The sequence below is a fragment of the Podarcis filfolensis genome, assembly GCF_964270895.1.
Source record: "Podarcis filfolensis genome assembly, chromosome: 2".
In the NCBI taxonomy this organism is placed as follows: Eukaryota; Metazoa; Chordata; class Lepidosauria; order Squamata; family Lacertidae; genus Podarcis; species Podarcis filfolensis.
In genome coordinates, this window is record NC_139605.1 from 115,945,157 (window position 1) to 115,963,458 (window position 18,302).

Genomic DNA, 18,302 nt, shown 5'->3' on the forward strand with positions numbered 1-18,302 from the left:
GGACCACATGATCCAAGCAACAGGAGAATGAAATCCTAACAGAAGGAGATGCTTTTCCCCTAAAAAAGGCTTGTTGATTCATTTCGGGCAACAGGGTTGTTTGCTCAATCCAGCCCTTTTCCATCCATATGGTCAACATAGTTGACTTTTGCACATCTTTTATCTACTTGTCTGGGAAGTCGCACATTTAAGTAGGTGCTGTGTGCATGCGATTGCCCTGCCTCAGCTGGAGCTGTGGCTGTGAAGCACAGGTGCATAGCTGTCAACTTTTCCCTTTTCTTGCGAGGAATCCTATTTGGAATAAGGGAAATTCCCTTTAAAAAAGGGAACCATTGACAGCTTGCACAGGTGAGAGGTTCGAAACACTGCCAGCCAGCTATTCAAAATCTGTTTCTGAGTGCCACGTGCATGTCTGTTTGGATCACGGCCCCAAAATCCAATAATAATAGTAAGAGTAAGAGTAAGAGTATGAGTAATAATAATAATAATAATAATAATAATAATAATAATAATAATAATTTATTTATACCCCGCCCATCTGGCTGAGTCTCCCCAGCCACTCTGGGCGGCTCCCAATCAAATGTTAAAAACAGTACAGCACTAAGCATTAAAAACTTCCCTAAACAGGGTTGCCTTCAGATCTCTTTTAAAGATAGGATAGCTGCTTATTTCCTTCACATCTGGTGGAAGGGTGTTCCACAGGGTGGGCGCCACTACCGAGAAGACCCTCTATCTGGTTCCCTGTAACCTCACTTCTCGCAATGAGGGAACCACCAGAAGGCCCTCGGCGCTGGATCTCAGTGTCTGGGCTGAACGATGGGGGTGGAGACGCTCCTCCAGGTATACAGGACCGAGGCCGTTTAGGGCTTTCAAGGTCAGCACCAGCACTTTGAATTGTGCTCGGAAACGTACTGGGAGCCAATGCAGATCTCTCAGGTGTTATGTGGTCCCGGCGGGCACTCCCAGTCACCAGTCTAGCTGCCGCAATAGCACTGAAAATGGTGGAATATGGTTTTTTAAGAATCTTGGGAGGTTGGTGGGTTTTGTTTACTCCAGTCTCATTTTAGCCATGACATAGTTCCTTTTTTTCTCCCTTCTTCTCGGCTCAGAAGCGCGGGGTCTCCTCGGAGGAGGAGGAAGGCGAGGTAGACAGCGAAGTCGAGCTCCCTCTCCGGCAAAGGTGAGTGTTTGCCTGGGTTAGCCCAGTACGACTGGTGGAAGATGGGGGTGGTTAGCCCCGAGTCCCCACACACACTCACAATAGAATCAATCTCTGTGCAACAGTAGATCAGACATTACTATGAAGCTGGAGGAGTCAGAACAGGTGAAAGAAATGTCTTCACACAACTGGCTTTGGACCCATCTGGCAGGCTCCTGTTGTTTATTTATTTTGTGTCATTAGTGCACCTCAGGGGTAGGGGAACCTCTGGCCCAGGAGCCAGTCTTAGAATCATAAGGTTGTGGAGTTGGAAGGGACCCTAAGGGTCATCTAGTCCAACCCCCTACAATGCAATAACAAGTCAGTCAAGGGATTGAGTGTGGCCCACAAGGCCATTCTTCCCCAACCCTCAGCTGAAATCATCTGTCAGTTGTGCACTGGTTGTGAGGGCCTGTTCCCTGCTGGAGAGAATTGTTCTTGATAGGTGAAGTGGCCGCTCAGCATCTACTGAAAAACGCTTTGATGGATGGCCTGCACCTTCCTTCCTCTTTTTTAAAAAACAAATTAATACAAATTTAAAAGCTGACTTTCCACCTCCGTATGTTCTTTCTTTTTTCCTCCCTCTGGCACTCTGGTCAGTGACTGAAATACAGTGGTACCTCGGTTTTCAAACGTCTCAGACGTCGAAATTTCAACTTTCGAATGCCGAAAACCCAGAACTGTGTCGGTTTTCGAAAGCTTTTCAAAAGCCAAACGTGCCACGCAGCTTCCATATTGAGTTTTCCGGATGTAAATGCTTTCGGAAATTAATACTTCAGTTTTCAAACGTTTCAGAAGTCGAATGGTCTTCCAGAACAGGTTACATTCGAAAACTGAGGTACCACTATAAATCGATTCATTTCCTCCCCTCGTTGCTGTCCCAAGTACAATATCTTTTCCAATTTTCATTTCAAAATCCACTCATCCCATCTCCCATCACATTGCATGAACAAGTACAGTGGTACCTCGTGTTACGTACCGTCCCCCTTATGAACGCTGCGGGTTACGCGCTCCGCTAACCCAGAAGTAGATGCCCCTTGTTGCGAACTTTGCCCCAGGTTGCGAGCAGAAGTTGCGCTCTGGCAGTGTGGCAGCAGTGGGAGGCGCCATTAGCGAAAGCGCACCTCATGTTACGAGCGGTTTCCTGTTACGAACAGACCTCCGGAATGGATTAAGTACGTAACATGAGGTGCCACTGTACCAATTTCTATTCTGACTTTTATACACGATTATAACCTTTCCTCAAAAAAGTTGAATACTGTAGAGGAAATCCTCTTTTACCTATGTATAATACTCATTAGTCCGTTTTAAAATCGGATGACCTGCATCTTCCAAGGCAGTCTGTTCAACGGGCAAACCGCTTAGACAACCAGGAAACCGTTCCTTAATGCAGACACACATTCCCTGGGTGTAGCCATCCCATAGCTCAGGGATGTAGCCAACATGGTACCCTCCACATTTTGTGGGACTCCAGCTCCCATCTCTGACCATGGGCCACGGTCAGTGCCAGATTTGCGTATAAGCTAAACAAGCTATAGCTTCGGGCCCAACTCTCTTGGGGGCCCCCAAAAAATTTAAAGGGAAAGAAAACTGGATGTACATTTCCAAAATATAAGATAAAAAACAAAATAAAACCTACATACAGCAACAGTATTTTGTGTTGTGTAGGCTCCTATTTGTTATGTGCAAATGGCTTGAGATACCTATTAGGTCCATAAATTATCATACAGTGGGCGCTCGGGTTGCGAACGTGATCTGTGTGGGAAGCACATTCACAACCCGCAGCGTCCGCAACCTGCAGTGCCGCGTCTGCGCACGCGCGGGTCGCGATTCGGCACTTCTGCACATGCACAAAGCGCAATTTAGCGCTTGTGCACATGTGCAAGCACCGAAACCCAGAAGTAACCCGTTCTGGTACTTCCAGGTTCAGCACAGTGTGCAACCCGAAATTGCGCAACTTGAAGTGTCTGTAACCCGAGGTATGACTGTATAGCATGTAAAGCTAAAGGTAAAGGGACCCCTGACAATTAGGTCCAGCCGTGGCCGACTCTGGGGTTGCGGCACTCATCTCGCTTTATTGGCTGACGGAGCCGGCATACAGCTTCTGGGTCATGTGATGATCATAACTAAGCCGCTTCTGACGAACCAGAGCAGCGCACGGAAACGCCGTTTACCTTCCCGTGCTTTCGAACTGCTAGGTGGGCAGGAGCAGGGACCGAGCAACGGGAGCTCACCCCGTGGCGGGGATTAGAACCGCCGACCTTCTGATCAGCAAGTCCTAGGCTCTGTGACACCCGCGTCCCCTATATTCAACACACACACAAAAAGACAATTTGTAGTTGACAAAGGACGGCTGGACATATAAAGGGCCCCATTACCTTCAGTAGATGAGGGCCTCATCAAACCTAAATCTGGCCATGGCCACGGTGGCTGAGTTGGAGGCCAGTGAGGTTGACTAGCCTGGCACCCCCACTGCCACACATCATGGGTCCATGTTGCCAGAGGGCTTCATATTTTCTCTCTCTCACACACCTGACCCAGGTGGCCTCAGGCAATGAGCAAGCGGCAGTCGCTCTCCACTTTCAGCTCCGAGAACTTCTCCGATGGGGACGGCGAGGAGGGCACTGCCAGCGAGGGCACCACAGCATCCCACAGCGGCGGCACGCCAGATGTGGCCAGCACCAACACAGACGAACGCCTGGATGCCGAGCGCTCGGATGACGACATCCTGGGGCACTCGGACGGGCTGTCCGAAAAGGAGGCGGCCATCCAGCTTGTCAAACGCCAGCTCAGTGCAGAGCAGAACCCTGGAGAGGTGGGTGCAGTGCGAGAATGGCAGGGTGCTGGCATCCATTTCAGCTGCCAGGACTTTGTTTTTCCTGTGGGTTTCCCCCTGGTGGTGAACCTGGGCGATGCAGGAGCTTTGAGAAGGCTGCGAGGTCACTTTTACTGGGGCAGGAAAGCCCAAAATGTAGGTTACCTGCAGCCCTGAAGGCCGTTGCCTGTTCCTGCACCTACTGGTTTTGGTGGCTTCTGGTCTGTTGTTAATGTGCATAAGACTGCACCATCAGCAAACGTGGAAGCGGACAGAATTCAGCCTTGTGAGTGGATTGGCTCGCTATTTTATTTTTACATCATTAAATTTCAAGCTGCATAGGAGGGCCGCCTCTTTGTAAAAAGTTCCCAAGCCAGAAAGAGAACCGAGTGAGATTGCCAGCGTTCAACCCCTCTCCCTGACAAACCCTTTGCCCTTCCCTGCGCCTAGCAGAAGGAACCTAAATGTGGATCACATGCAAGATTAGCTTTTTCATTTTTCTGGGTGTGGAATATTTGCTTTAAAGGATCCTGCTGCCCTCTCAAAGTTAAAAGTAAAGGTAAAAGGACCCCTGACCATTAGGTCCAGTTGCGGCCGACTCTGGGGTTGCGGCGCTCATCTCGCTTTATTGGCCGAGGGAGCCGGCGTACAGCTTCCGGGTCATGTGGTCAGCATGACTGAGCCGCTTCTGGCGGACCAGAGCAGCGCACAGAAACGCCATTTACCTTCCCACCAGAGTGATACCTATTTATCTACTTGCACTTTGACGTGCTTTTGAACTGCTAGGTTGGCAGGAGCAGGGACCGAGCAACGGAAGCTCACTCCGTCGTGGGGAATCGAACCGCTGACCTTCTGATCGGCAAGCCCTAGGCTCTGTGGTTTAACCCACAGCGCCACCCGCATCGAGGTTGCTGGGCTGCAAATGACGTCAGCCCTGGGCTCACTCACTAGGGACAGTGGGAGCCATGGTCCAGTCGCATCTGGAAGGTCCCAGGTCCCCCATCCCAGCTTTAATGATGAGTATGCACTGGTATGATGGAAGTGGGCAGAAAAAGGTTTCCTCCCTCTCTCACAGCAATGTTTGAACATCCGGTGAAGCTGAATGTCGGGAGATTCAGGACAGACAAAAACTTCTTCATGCAGGGCATAGTTAAGCTGTGGAACTCATGTCCACAAGGGGCAACGATGGCCATTTTGAAAGAGGATTAAATGCATTCAAGGAGGATAAGTCTATCAGTGGCTACTAGTCGTGACCGCTATGCTCTGCCTCTACCGTCAAGAGGCGGTATGCTTCTAAGTATCAGATCGAGGGGAGTGTTGTTGCAATGATGTCCTGCTTGCGCTCTTTCCTCAGACATCTGGTTGGCCACTGTAAGAACAGGATGCTGGACTAGGTGAGGGACTGGCCTGATCCAGCAGAGCATTGGTTAAAGCTTCTTCCTTGCAGCCCAATTCAGGGCCACAGGTAGCCTCATGCTGGGTGTTCATCAGTAGGCAGATGATACCCAGCTCTACCTCTCTTTTAAATCAGAACCAGAGAAGGCATTGAAGGTCCTGTGTGAGTGTCTGGAGGCGGTTGGAGGATGCATGGCGGCAAACAGTTTGAGGTTGAATCCTGACAAGGCAGAAGTACTGTTTTGGGGGAACAGGGGGCGGGCGGGTATGGAAGACTCTCTGGTCCTGCATGGGGTAACTGTGCCCCTGAAGGACCAGGTGCGCAGACTGGGAGTCATTTTGGACTCACAGCTGTCCATGGAGGCGCAGGTCAATTCCGTGTCCAGGGCAGCTGTCTACCAGCTCCACCTGGTATGCAAGCTGAGACCCTACCTGCCTGCGGACTGTCTTGCCAGAGTGGTGCATGCTCTAGTTATCTCCCACTTGGACTGCACTGCGCTCTACATGGGGCTACCTTTGAAGGTGACTTGGAAACTACAATTAATCCAGAATGCGGCAGCTGGACTGGTGAGTGGGAGTGGTCGCCATATAACACTGGTCTTGAAAGACCTACATTGGCTCCCAGTACGTTTCTGAGCACAATTCAAAGTGTTGGTGCTGACCTTTAAAGCCCTAAACGGCCTTGGTCCAGTATATCTGAAGGAGCATCTCCACCCCCATCGTTCAGCCCGGACACTGAGGTCCAGCACCGAGGGCCTTCTGGCGGTTCCCTCACTGCAAGAAGCGAAGTTACAGGGAACCACAGGGCCTTCTTGGTAGTGGCACCCGCCCTGTGGAACGCCCTCCCTTCAGATGCCAAGGAAATAAACAACTACAATGGTACCTCTGGTTATGAATTTAAAAAAGGAATGTTAAGAGATTAGGATTTGCTGGATTAACAAGTTGAACTAGAAAACAAGAAGGGGAGGTATGAGGAAGTCAAAAAAACATGTTATTGAAAAATTGTTACTGAAATTGACTTGTTTTTAATATTTTTCTTTTTCTTTTTCTTTTTGTGTCTGTATAAAATTGGAAAATCTAATAAATATTTATATATAAAAAAAGAAATAAACAACTACAATGGTACCTCTGGTTATGAACTTAATTCGTTCCTGAGGCGCGCTTTTGCTAATGGGGCCTCCTGCTGCGAACGATTTCCGTTCGCATCCTGGGCAAAGTTCGCAACCAAGAGAAGGTACCTCCAGGCTAGCAGAGCTCGTAACTTGAAGCGTTTGTAACCAGAAGCATTTGTATCCAGAGGTACCACTCTATCTGCCTTTTAGAAGACCTCTGAGGGCAGCCCTGTATAGGGAGGTTTTTAATGTTTGATGTTTTATTGTTGTCAGAGCTGCCCAAGGTCCCAGCTCACAAAGGACGCGCGCGCCCAGCCGGTAACTTTTCTCTTGACCGTTTCACTGCTGCTGCTGTCACTGCTTCCCCCTTCGGGTGGGCTAGCTGCAACTGACCTCCCCTCCGTTGGAGGCATGGTCAGCCCTGACTCACTTTCTCTCCCCGCTGGAGGAGACGCTGGCCCTGACACATGTGACTCTTCCCCCCCACTACGCTCTGGTGGGGAAACTGGTCCCGATCCTCCACTGCTGCTTTGGGGTTCCCCTCTGTCTCCTTGTTTCTGGTGCGTCCCCCCTGGGACCCCCCTTGCCCTGACCATAGGCGCCCCCTTCTGGGAATCTTCTGATTCGCTGGAGAAGCTCATGGAATCTCTCGGGCCACTGTCATACTCCCCTACGCTGCCCTCGGATTCTTCCCCTTTGCTCTCTATTTCCTCTCTCCCCTGTGCTCCTGCTCCTGAGTCCCTGACAATTGTGTTTTTAGTATTTTGTTGGGAGCCACTCAGAGGGGCTGGGGAAACCCAGCCGGGTGGGCTGGGTATAAATAATAAATTATTATTATTATATTATTGGGTATTATTTCTCCAAATGCCCCGATTTCCTCACCCTCTCCCTCTCATTCCAGGACGCGGCTGCCTACGAGGATTCGGACTGCGACAGTGCCGAACTGGACCATTCAGGCAGCGGGGAGATGCAGAGACTTCAGGACATGCCCAGTTTGTGATTGCACCCGTTTGGCTTTTCCTTCCCCAGGTTGTACAGACCCCTGGCCCTTCCCTGCACCACGACCACCTCCCCAGATATTTATATAAATAATCTATAAAAGCTCTATATAAATCTATATATCTCATAATCTCTGGAAGGAGAGCCAGTGCGCCTCATCCCTGCGTCCCGTCCCTGCCTTCTTCTGGACTGGTTGTGGGGTCGAGGGCCTCTTCCCTGCCACCGGGGCTTGCAGTTTTCACTTGGGGCAGCTGGAGACGTGGAACAAACGGACACGCAAACCCTGCAGCCGTCGGCCCCGCAACTAAGCAGGAGAGGCCTTCGATACACACAGAAAGCAGAGTCAATCCCTTCTGTTCTGCTGCCTCAAGAGTCCTGGACATTGTGGGCCCCAGCAGAGGACCAACGAGCTCTAACCAGGCCCAGGGAGTCCGCGATGGGCGGAAAGGGAAGACCCAGGCTGGGGAATGGTGCGTTCGTCTACCAAAGGAAGCGGCAAGGAGCTCTCGGCGCACTGGCAAGGCTCAAACATCTTAGCTGGACCAGGCACATGCCAGGTGCCAGACTGTTTCTGATCTGGACTCAATGCATGTTTGGGCCGCAGTCAGCACGGAAACCTCCCCCTACCCAGAGCTTGGGAATAAGTTGTTTTCCTTCCCCTTGCCCCCAATATAGCCCTCCCCAAAAGTAACAACCAAAGCCTGAGCGCAAGAAGCCCTCTTCTCTTCCAACAGTCCTTCCTTCCTTCCTCCCTCCCTCCCATACTGTATATATGTGTACACACACACACACGGACACACACACAAACACACACACACACACTTGATGTGGCCCATTCCAATGGTGGAATGGGGGGAAAAACCTGCTCCATTTCTCCCCTGCTGGCACCAACATGCACTGCACTTTTCAAGTAATTTATTTATTTTTTAATTTATAACGAGAAATGTTTACATTTGCACTTAACACGTGTCTCTGTCAGATGGGTCTGTGTAACGGGGGGGGGAGCGGGGAGGGAAGCAGATAGAGAGATCGTGCGCACGGACGGACAAGGCAGGAATTGGGATTTCCGATCCCAACGCTCGATTCTGGCGAAAGCCTTTTAACGCTTAAAAAGGGGAGAAGGGGAGTCTGTTGAGCGTACCCCCGCGAGGAAGAATCCCCTTTCCTCTTGGTTTCTCAGGTGAAGGTCCTGGTTTGGAGAAATATGTCCCTCTCCTTTCACGTTTGTCGTTTATTTGTGTTTGGTTAAAAACACCAAGGGTGTGAGAGCTTAGCGCAGGGGTGGACGCGAAAGGGCTTTTTAAAAAAGAGAGAGGGGAAAACCCGGTCCTGGTGCAAAAAGATGAACTAAGGCAGGGTTTCTCAGCCACAGATTTTGGGACCAGCACATTTTCCCCCCGCCCACCCTCTGCCATTTTGACAAAGCAGCCTGGGTGGCAGAGGTGGGGGACAACTAAGCCGAGACTACTGGGAAAGAGACGAGTTCCTGAAACAAAGCTGAACTGGCTAAAAAATGTCTTCCTCTGCTCACTAGCACTATGAGCTGTGGCTTTTGTGACACCCCCTGCCCAGCTTATTTGCATATGGGGGGGTCCCCCCTCCAGTGCACATTCTGCCTCCTGCCAGATCCTTGCTCACAGTCCTTACCAGAACAGCAGCGAAACAGATAACAGTGCACCTGAATGCTTGCAAAATACACCTGGCTTGATTTGTGACCATGTTAACAGGAGGTGTCCCTGCTTGGCCATCTGATTTCCTTCTATTGGGAGGGGCTGGCTGTGGGTTGCTCTCTCCCATCGTCAAAAGCCCTCTCCCCTTACACACCTGTTCGCCTTCCCCAGACGCGAGCTGCAGAATGGAAACCAAGTCCGGCATTTTAACCGCAATGCATGCTCCGGTTCGAAAGACCTGCCCGTTTTGACAGCAGCATTGCCCTGGTGCTAATTCCCTTTCTGCCCACAAGGGGGCAGGGGTTGCCTGCCCTTCCTTGCCTGGTTTTATTGCTGCAGCTGCTTTTTTTTCCTATTTAAGGGGGAATGCAGCAGCTTTTGGTGGGGAGAATTCAGTGCAACCAGGAGTAGGCTTTGCATGATGCTGCACAAGCCTAACACAGCAGCCTGTGGCAAAACAGAAGCCTGAGCATGCTAGAGCCAGATTTGAGAGGTGCTGCCACTGACGGTGCTAAATCAGATTGACTAGGGACATGAGATGTTGTAAGGCAGCCTATAGCCTCCAGAAGCCCCTGCCGTATACCTGCTGTTCCACCTTCTGTGGTGCTAACAGTGGCATGCTGGGAAATTTTTTTCCACTGCCCACTAATCCAAGGCCCCCATGCGCCATTGCTACACCAGCTTTGCTTTAGGGATCTGATCTGCTACAGTGCAAACGAAGGCAGCCCATTCTTCAGCTAGGCTCATGTGGACAGTCTCCTTCAGCTCTAATTCAGCAGGTTAATTCTGTGTCCCGGGCAGCTGTCTACCAGCTCCATCTGGTACGCAGGCTACGACCCTATCTGCCTGCGGACTGTCTTGCCAGAGTGGTGCATGCTCTAGTTATCTCCCGCTTGGACTACTGCAATGCGCTCTATGTGGGGCTACCTTTGAAGGTGACCCGGAAACTGCAATTAATTCAGAATGCGGCAGGTAGACTGGTGACTGGGAGTGGCCGCCGGGACCACATAACACCGGTCCTGAGAGATCTGCATTGGCTCCCAGTACGTTTCCGAGCACAATTCAAAGTGTTGGTGCTGACCTTTAAAGCCCTAAACAGCCTCAGTCCTGTATACCTGAAGGAGCGTCTCCACCCCCATCGTTCAGCCCGGACACTGAGATCCAGCGCCGAGGGCCTTCTGGCGGTTCCCTCATTGCGAGAAGTGAGGTTACAGGGAACCAGACAGAGGGCCTTCTCGGTAGTGGCACCCGCCCTGTGGAACACCCTCCCTTCAGATGTGAAGGAAATAAGCAGCTATCTTCTTTTTAAAAGACATCTGAAGGCAGCCCTGTTTAGGGAAGTTTTTAATATTTAATGCTGTATTGTTTTTAACACTCGATTGGGAGCCGGCCCAGAGTGGTTGGGGAAACTCAGCCAGATGGGCAGGGTATAAATAAATTATTATTATTATTATTATTATTATTATTATTATTATTATTATTATTATTATTATTATTATTTAGACTGGCAGAAGAGATGTGTGTATTACTATATTGTTCTTTGCACAGCTGTACCTCCTCTGTTGGCTAAACAGAATCTGGCACTTAAACCCAATTTCCATCGAAGAGAATTTTTTAGCCCACAGGGATGCATAGAACTGCAAAGAGCAATAAAAGTTTGAAGTCAGTGGGCACTGGCAGCTAGGAGTAGCAAGCACTCCACGCCCCCACCTACATGTTTGAATCTTCTGTGCATTTGCTGCACAGCAGCCTCACACATGAGGACTAGCGACATGCTTTTCAATAAAAAAGGAAACTTTAAGGTTCTCCCAATTTTGCACCACCTTTCTGCTTCCAGGCGGCTCCAGTTATCGTTACAGCTATTGCTTTTCCCACAGGGCAAAGAAAGGATTTCAAGATGCTTGAATATTTGTTGCTTTGTTTAAATAGGTTTTTAAAAGGGAGGAGGGAACCTCCCCACGAAAAATTGGTCAATCCCTTTAAAACTTGCAGCCCCTGTGATAATGCAACCAGTACTGTATCCACTGGGGTCTCGTGGACCCCACGTGCCCCCCTGGTAGATGGTGTGAGCAGGGAAAGTAAGCAGCACTGGCTAGCAGGTAAAGACAAACCATTGCACAACCTCCCTGAGATGTCAGGGCCCCTTTCTTCCATCACCTCGAGGCCCCAGGTCTTCCAGGCAAGAGCTCAGTTATAGGACATCTGAACAGATGGGCTAAAGGGATCGTGCCAAAAAGTCCATTAACTCCAACAGCAGGTAGGAAGAGTATGAAATGTGCCAGCTCTGCAGTTAGGTACACAGGACATTGCAAGCCAATCTCCAGCTGGCAGCAGTTTTCACAGGCTTAGTGTTCAATACTGTAGAGTTACTCCAACCAAAGGCCAGAGCGGGAGACAGGCTGCTCCCTACATACTTCCCCAGCAGTAAGGGCAGCCAGAAGCCCTCCCTGTCACAGACTTTCAAGCAAGGCGTGAGATTTTGCGGGGGGGGGGGCGGATCTGAACTAGCTTCTGCTAACGGTGCAATGGGAAATCTCACAAAGATTTAAAAGAACACAGCCAGTTCACAATAATCTTGTTTAAATATACTGCTTGGCCCATCCTGAAGACGTACGATGGCAAAGTAATCTTAAATGTAAAATGTCTCATTAAAACTCCATGAAAAACCAGCAATTCTGAAAATTCACGTGTATCGTAGCTTCTTGCCCCTCTTAGTCCAAATAGACTAAATTATGGCAGGTCAGGGCGTGTTTAAATTTTCCCTGAATTGGAAGGGTTTGATCCTTTCTAAGGCAGAGCCCAGCTAGTCATTTCAGTTCCCGTCGCAAGATCTTAACAGTGGTTTCCCATGTATGCTCAAGTTTGGCATATCTGCTTGAAGACTTCACTTTCTAGCTTGCCCCTCCAGATATGGAGCACTGATTGTTAAGAGCATGTCCTTGGTAGCTCTACAAGATAAGAAATGTTATTTTGAAATGTTAGGGGTTGGAAGGAAGGCAATAAAAATTCTCTAGATTTAAAGACACCCCCTTTTTAATATATTCAAGATTAAATTGCAACAAAGGCAGGTTATTTTAAAGGTATTTGTTTTGGTTACATAAAAAAAAAACTTTACAAATTTGTAATGCATGTGTTTATATGATTTCCTACATGCATTCACTGAACACATCAGAGGGTAATGGGAACATGCCCTCCGATGGGAACACATCCACTGGCCAGGCACCCCCCTGGAAACACATTTGGCATTAGGGACAAAGGACCGTACAGCTGTGCATATTAGGGCTGCTCTAACCAATCAGGAATCCTGACCAGCTGGGGTTCCCGATTGGTAGAGGAGCCATACATGCATTAGGCTCTATCTCACACAGCAAATGAGCATCTGTTTCAAGATCATGGTTTCAACATATCATGTGTTCTCAGGGTAGGTGGGACAAATATCCCAGGAACGTCTGGCTGGCCCCTTTTGAAGACAAGAGTCCTAGACCCGATAGGCCTTTGATCTGATGAAGCTGCACATGGTTCTGAACTCCCAACTTTTGGCACAAAAATAAAGAGTGTTTTCCAAAGGCAGTTCTAGAACATGCAGTGCCAGGTTTTGCAGGATTCGAAGGCCTTTTAGCTGTTTCATTCTGACCATCTGTACTGTTGCTAAGTCTTTCAAAGTGGCATATTTAAAATTTATTTTTTTGAGCAGATACAGACTGGACGCCTAACCACCAGAGGCTACACTTAACACAACACCTTACTGTGCTCTGTGGGTCTTGCGAGCCATGTTGGAAAACAGATTAAAAATGTACTGAGAACCAGCCTCCTCAAATGGAGACGTAACAGCTTGCAGTTGCCCCAGAACAGATTAGTAGACAGCCATGCTTCAGCAACAGGGCACATGCTTACCATGTATGAGGTCACAAGTTCAAACCACTGGCACCTCCAGTTCAAAGATCATCAGGTAGCACAGCAGGGAGAGATTGCTGTCTCACATCTTGGAGAGGGGCTGGCTATCTGAGGAGACAATTCTGTACCAAAAGCCTGGCAGTAGAAATGTACCGTAGTTTTATCATAAATGCACAGGGCACCCCACTGGCAACCGGAATTATCAGGCAACACAAACTGCATTCAGCCACAGACAGAATGAAGAAAGTACTCTTTTGCAACACTGTCACTTATTGAGAACCAGTCTCCACGAAAATAATACAAGCCATTTTACATTAGCTCAAGGTGGAGAAGCTCCCCTGTCAATACTGAACTTTCAACTGCTAGGGTTGACTTTGTGCCTCGTCCTTTCCCAAGGGTCTCTGCTCAGGCTCTTCCTGGCTGCATTAATTCCTTCGCACCCCTAGCCAGGCTCTCACAAGATCTTGGTCCCTAGAAAAGGCTGCGCTGCACAGCGAGCATGACATCCGACCCATTCCGACCACTCCCAGCCCAGTTTGTCATTCTTCCTGTGGAAGGAAAGTTCTCAGTCCCTTAGGTGAAGCCATACTTCCTACCACGTTGGATCTGTGCATCCTCCTCACTTGTTTTAACATCCACCCTTGTAAGATAGATCATGTCTGTATGGTAATAACATTGCTAGATGAGTAATGCCACTGCAGATTTCAATTAAAGACCATTTTGTATTCAGCGTTTGCATGTTCTCAATGTAGCCCTGTGCTTTCCTCAAGGGTTCCAAACACAAAATTGCATGTGCTAAGTGGGGAGGGGAGGAGAAAGAGGAGGGGTAGGTACCAGTGAGGAAGGCATTCCATTCGGCTGATGTCCTCTCTGCTGAATATCGCCAAGGCTCCCAATTCTTAGCACTTCACCTTTAAGTACTTGTTCTGAAGCAAGCTTCAAGCCCCATGGCTATAAAAATATACTTGAAGCTGCAAGGATAACTGGCTGCTAAAATCTCAGAAGTCAGAGGAGCGGCAGAATTAAGATTGCCAATGGTTACAATCAGGGCTTCTGCGCCCAACTTTGCTGTCCCTCCCATTAAGAAAATCAAAGTGATGCCAGCAAAGGTTTTTTTGTTTGTTTTGAGTTGCCTACAGCCACTAGGAAGAGAACCTCAGTTCCAATTTCGTATGCCAGCCAAATGAATACAGTGGTACCTCAGGTTAAGAACTTAATTCATTCTGGAGGTCTGTTCTTAACCTGAGGTACCACTTTAGCTAATGGGGCCTCCTGCTGCTGCCGCACCATCATGCGATTTCTGTTCTCATCCTGAAGCAAAGTTCTTAACCCAAGGTACTGTTTCTGGGTTAGTGGAATCTGTAACCTGAAGCGTCTGTAACCCGAGGTACCACTGTAGTCAACACTGGAAGTAGTACTTAACGACACACATAAAGAATCTATATCACACTTAATTTGTTTCCCATAGGCAAGTTCAGAACTTTTGGCAAGTAAGAGACATGGAAAAGAGAATAAATCAAGTGAAAAAGCATGGGGATTGGAGTTAGCTGGCTAGCACAGGAAACAAGCTGGGAGAGAAGACAGGGGCTTTGTGGGAGGTATGAAGAGCCCTGGCCAAATGTTAGCTCTGGCCCCGATGAGTTATAGAAACCCCTGAACATTGCAGATCCCCATCCTGCCTCAAGTGAGAGGCATAAAGCCAGTCACAGGGGTCAGACACAAGATTGAAGAGAGTTCCTGGAGCCCAAAATTATGAACAGACAAGCAGGGACTAAGACTGTAGGAGTTGAAGTCTTAGACTGCACCACACATGGAGAAATTAACGAAATGTGTACTCTCTTCAGGAATCAAGGAAACTGTTCCCAGGCCTAGTTTCAGCTGCCTTGTGACAACTGGATACCTACATTCTGTATATTCACAGATGCAGGGGAAGAGCAGAAGAGCTGTGTGGTATTACGGCACACACATCTTAAGCCCCCACAATGAAAAAGCAGCTTTAGGTGGACAGGGAATGCTTGAATGGTGTGGGCTGAATGAAATTGAAACTGTCAGTGTGCAGTGCCCTGCATAACCTCCTTGCCCTCCTGATGACAGAAATAGACTGTTGCACTTGAGAGCAATCCCAGAAAGTTTGCAGCTCTAGGAATTTAATGCACAAAACTTTTGCTTGTCCCTCAGTGGAATCTTTCACTTGATTCTTTTTTGCATGGAGACCTGGCAAACCTGGGATTCTAAGTTTAGAGCACAGGTGCGTCTTTAGAAATAAAAGTGTTAAGAGATTTGTCAAGTTTTAAGCTAGCTCAGGTTTCACTGTCCTTTCCTCAAGGACATTTAAGAAATACGGACAGTCGTGGCTGTATTGCAAAGGTACACACTTCTTGTGGTAGCTGTAGATGTCTTTCAAGGCAAATGATGTTGGTGAAAAGCTGCTAGTAGCAGTGTCAGGACATTGTTTACATTCTTTTCCCTGTCAAAACCATTTTGAGGTGGTGCCTGCAATGAGATCTTAAAATCCTTATGTACTCAACCAACTTGTTGTGCAAGCGGAAAGCAGCACAAAGACTCTCACTCTGCTCTGGAGGGGAGAGGGAACACCCAGAAGAGCACGCCGGGTTAGGATATGGGAAATGGTTCCACTGGGTGAGCAGAAATGCTACACTGGCAAAATAATCTCCTTAGCACTACACTGAATGCAACACACTTGCTTTTAGGCTAGCTGTGGGATCCCACTTTTGAGGACTTTGTGGGTTGCACAGCACACTGCTTTAACACCTAGATTCTGAAACGGAGGAGCAAGACCGAAGGAAGCACAAGTCGAGAGAGTATGCGCCTCCTCCACAGGGAATCTTTTTCTCGCTAACCAATCTATGGCACAGCAAAGTTTGAGGAACGAACTGCTTTGACAAAAGTCCCTCAGGCAAAAGCCTGGAAGAATTAGGTAGGCCCTCTATTCTCCTTTTCGGACATTAGTGCCAATCTCAGCTAGATTCACTCCTTTTCCTACTACAGTGGTACCTCGGGTTAATAACTTAATTTGTTCTCGTGATCTGTTCTTAACCTGAAACTGTTCTTAACCTGAAGCACCACTTTAGCTAATGGGGCCTCCTGCTGCTGCCACGCCGCCAGAGCACGATTTCTGTTCTCATCCTGAAGCAAAGTTCTTAACCCGAGGTAATATTTCTGGATAGCAGAGTCTGTAACCTGAAGCGTATGTAACCTGAAGCATATGTAACCCAAGGTACCACTGTATATCTATGCAGCCAATTTTTCCCAATACAAAGTCAGTTATTAGCCTTGTGGCTGTCAAAGCCACACAGGTTTATTATTGGTTCCCACTTGCATGGAGAGAAACAAGCCATGAGAGCACTGGTTCAGACAGAACACTAAGCCAATGTTGTGGTTTTCTTGCTCCCAGCTTAACCAACGAAGGAGAGACACAGGCACAGCAAGCTGCCAATTCAAAACTGGCTTTTCAGGATGACACTTACAGCAGAGATGGGGAACATCTGGCCCTCCAAATTTTGCTGAACAACTCCAATCGCCCCTGGTGATTGGCTATGCTTGCTGGGGCTGGTGGGAGTTTAGTTCAGGAACATCTGGAGGCCAAAACATTCCCACTACAGTGGTACCTTGGTTCCCAAACTTAATTCGTTCCGGAAGTCCATTCTAAAACCAAGTCGTGCTTTCCCATAGAAAGTAATGCAAAATGGATGAATCCGTTCCAGACTTTTATAAACAACCCCTAAAGCAGCAATTTAACATGAATTTTACTATTTAACAAGACCATTTCTGGGTTAGGTTTAATTTTAGGATTGGGTTAGTGTTGTGGTAAGGATGAGAATTAGGGTTAGAGTCAGTGCTGTTTTATGTTTTCTTGTGATTTTGATTCATTTGAGGTTGGTCTGCTTTTTTCAATTTGTTGTGTTGCTGCTTTTTCAAGCTTGTTGGCTGCTCAGCTGGAGAGGTGCAGGCTCCATCACACTTTTCCACTGAGAGGTGCGTGGCTGTGTTCATCTCAATAGAGAAGTTTAAAGGAGCATCGCGTGGCAATGCGGAGACAGTCTGACAGCTGCCTCAGCAGCAGTTTAGGGGCTCTCAGATGCAGCTGCCAGGCTGCCTCCACCTTCCCCACCCCAGCAACTATTCTGCCTGGCTGCCTTCAGGTGGTGCAGGGGTTCTGATGCTGAGGTGGGGGGTCCTTAAATTTCTCCCCTCAAGGGAGAAGTTTAAAGGAGCCCCCAGCCGCAAACCCCTCAATGGAAAGCGTGACGGAGCATGCCCCTCCCCAGCTGAGCTGCCCCGATCCAGCTCCTACTCCCGTGCAAGCAGGAGCGCAGGCACTCAAAACAGAATCGTGGCACTGAAAAAGGAAGTGTAACACTCAAAACAGAACAGTTCGGATTCCGAAAAAAGCTCGCAAACTGGAACACCTACTTCCGGCTTTGCGGCGTTCAATTTCCGAGTTGTTCGTGAACTAAGCTGTTCAAATACGGAGGTACCACTGTACGGTGGTACCTCAAGTTACAAACTCCACTAACCTGGACGTTACCTCGAGTTGAGAACTTTGACCCAGGATTTGAACAGAAATCGTGTGCCGGCGGCGCAGCGGCAGCAAGAGGCCCCATTAGCAAAAGCACGCCTCTAGTTAAGAACAGTTTCTGGTTAAGAACGGACCTCCGGAACGAATTAAGTTCGTAACTAGAGGTACCACTTTAATGGCTTACAGTCAGTGCTTTTTTTCTAAAAAAAAATTAAAAATGCTTAGGGGTACTCTCATTTTCCTACTCATACAGCAATACTGCCCCCTCAATGAGGCCAAACGTAGATTCACAAAATGTTTAGGGGTATGCATACCTCTGCGTCCCCCCAGGGGGAAAAGCACTGTTTACAGTGATGTGCAAACCAGCCCACAAGAAGCTCTCATTTCAGAATCACCTTCTCTTAACAATGTTTAACCCTTTCCCCATGAAAGGTGGCAACTTCTTTAAACTAAAGTGGCATTTTTGTTCACGCACCGAGATTACCTCAAAGCCCTCATAAGGTGGATGGCTTCGTTCAATGTGCAGAAATATTAACGTGTGCATTTCACATTTACATACCAGAAGGATATCAAACAGGGATCTTGCATATATTCTACAGGAAGGGCAGCTAGTACTCTCCAGATGTTGTGGATTACAACTTTCATCATCTGTGAACGCTGGCTGTGCTGGCTGGGGCTT

The 18,302-nt window shown here is 48.4% G+C and overlaps 2 protein-coding genes across 2 annotated transcripts in view; one reads left to right on the forward strand and one right to left on the reverse strand.

Annotated features, from left to right (window-relative positions):
- The window catches only part of MAP3K12 (mitogen-activated protein kinase kinase kinase 12), a 124,353-nt gene extending 110,541 nt beyond the window's left edge, over positions 1-13,812 (forward strand). The window contains exons 12-14 of the mRNA XM_083599193.1: positions 1,110-1,180; positions 3,740-4,013; positions 7,422-13,812. Of these exons, the coding sequence (XP_083455319.1) occupies positions 1,110-1,180; positions 3,740-4,013; positions 7,422-7,520 (444 nt within the window). The 3' untranslated portion in view covers positions 7,521-13,812. The remainder of the gene's footprint in view (positions 1-1,109; positions 1,181-3,739; positions 4,014-7,421) is intronic.
- Positions 1-18,302, reverse strand: part of AMHR2 (anti-Mullerian hormone receptor type 2) — a 119,874-nt gene that overhangs the window by 12,061 nt on the left and 89,511 nt on the right. The gene's annotated exons all lie outside the window — the stretch shown is intronic.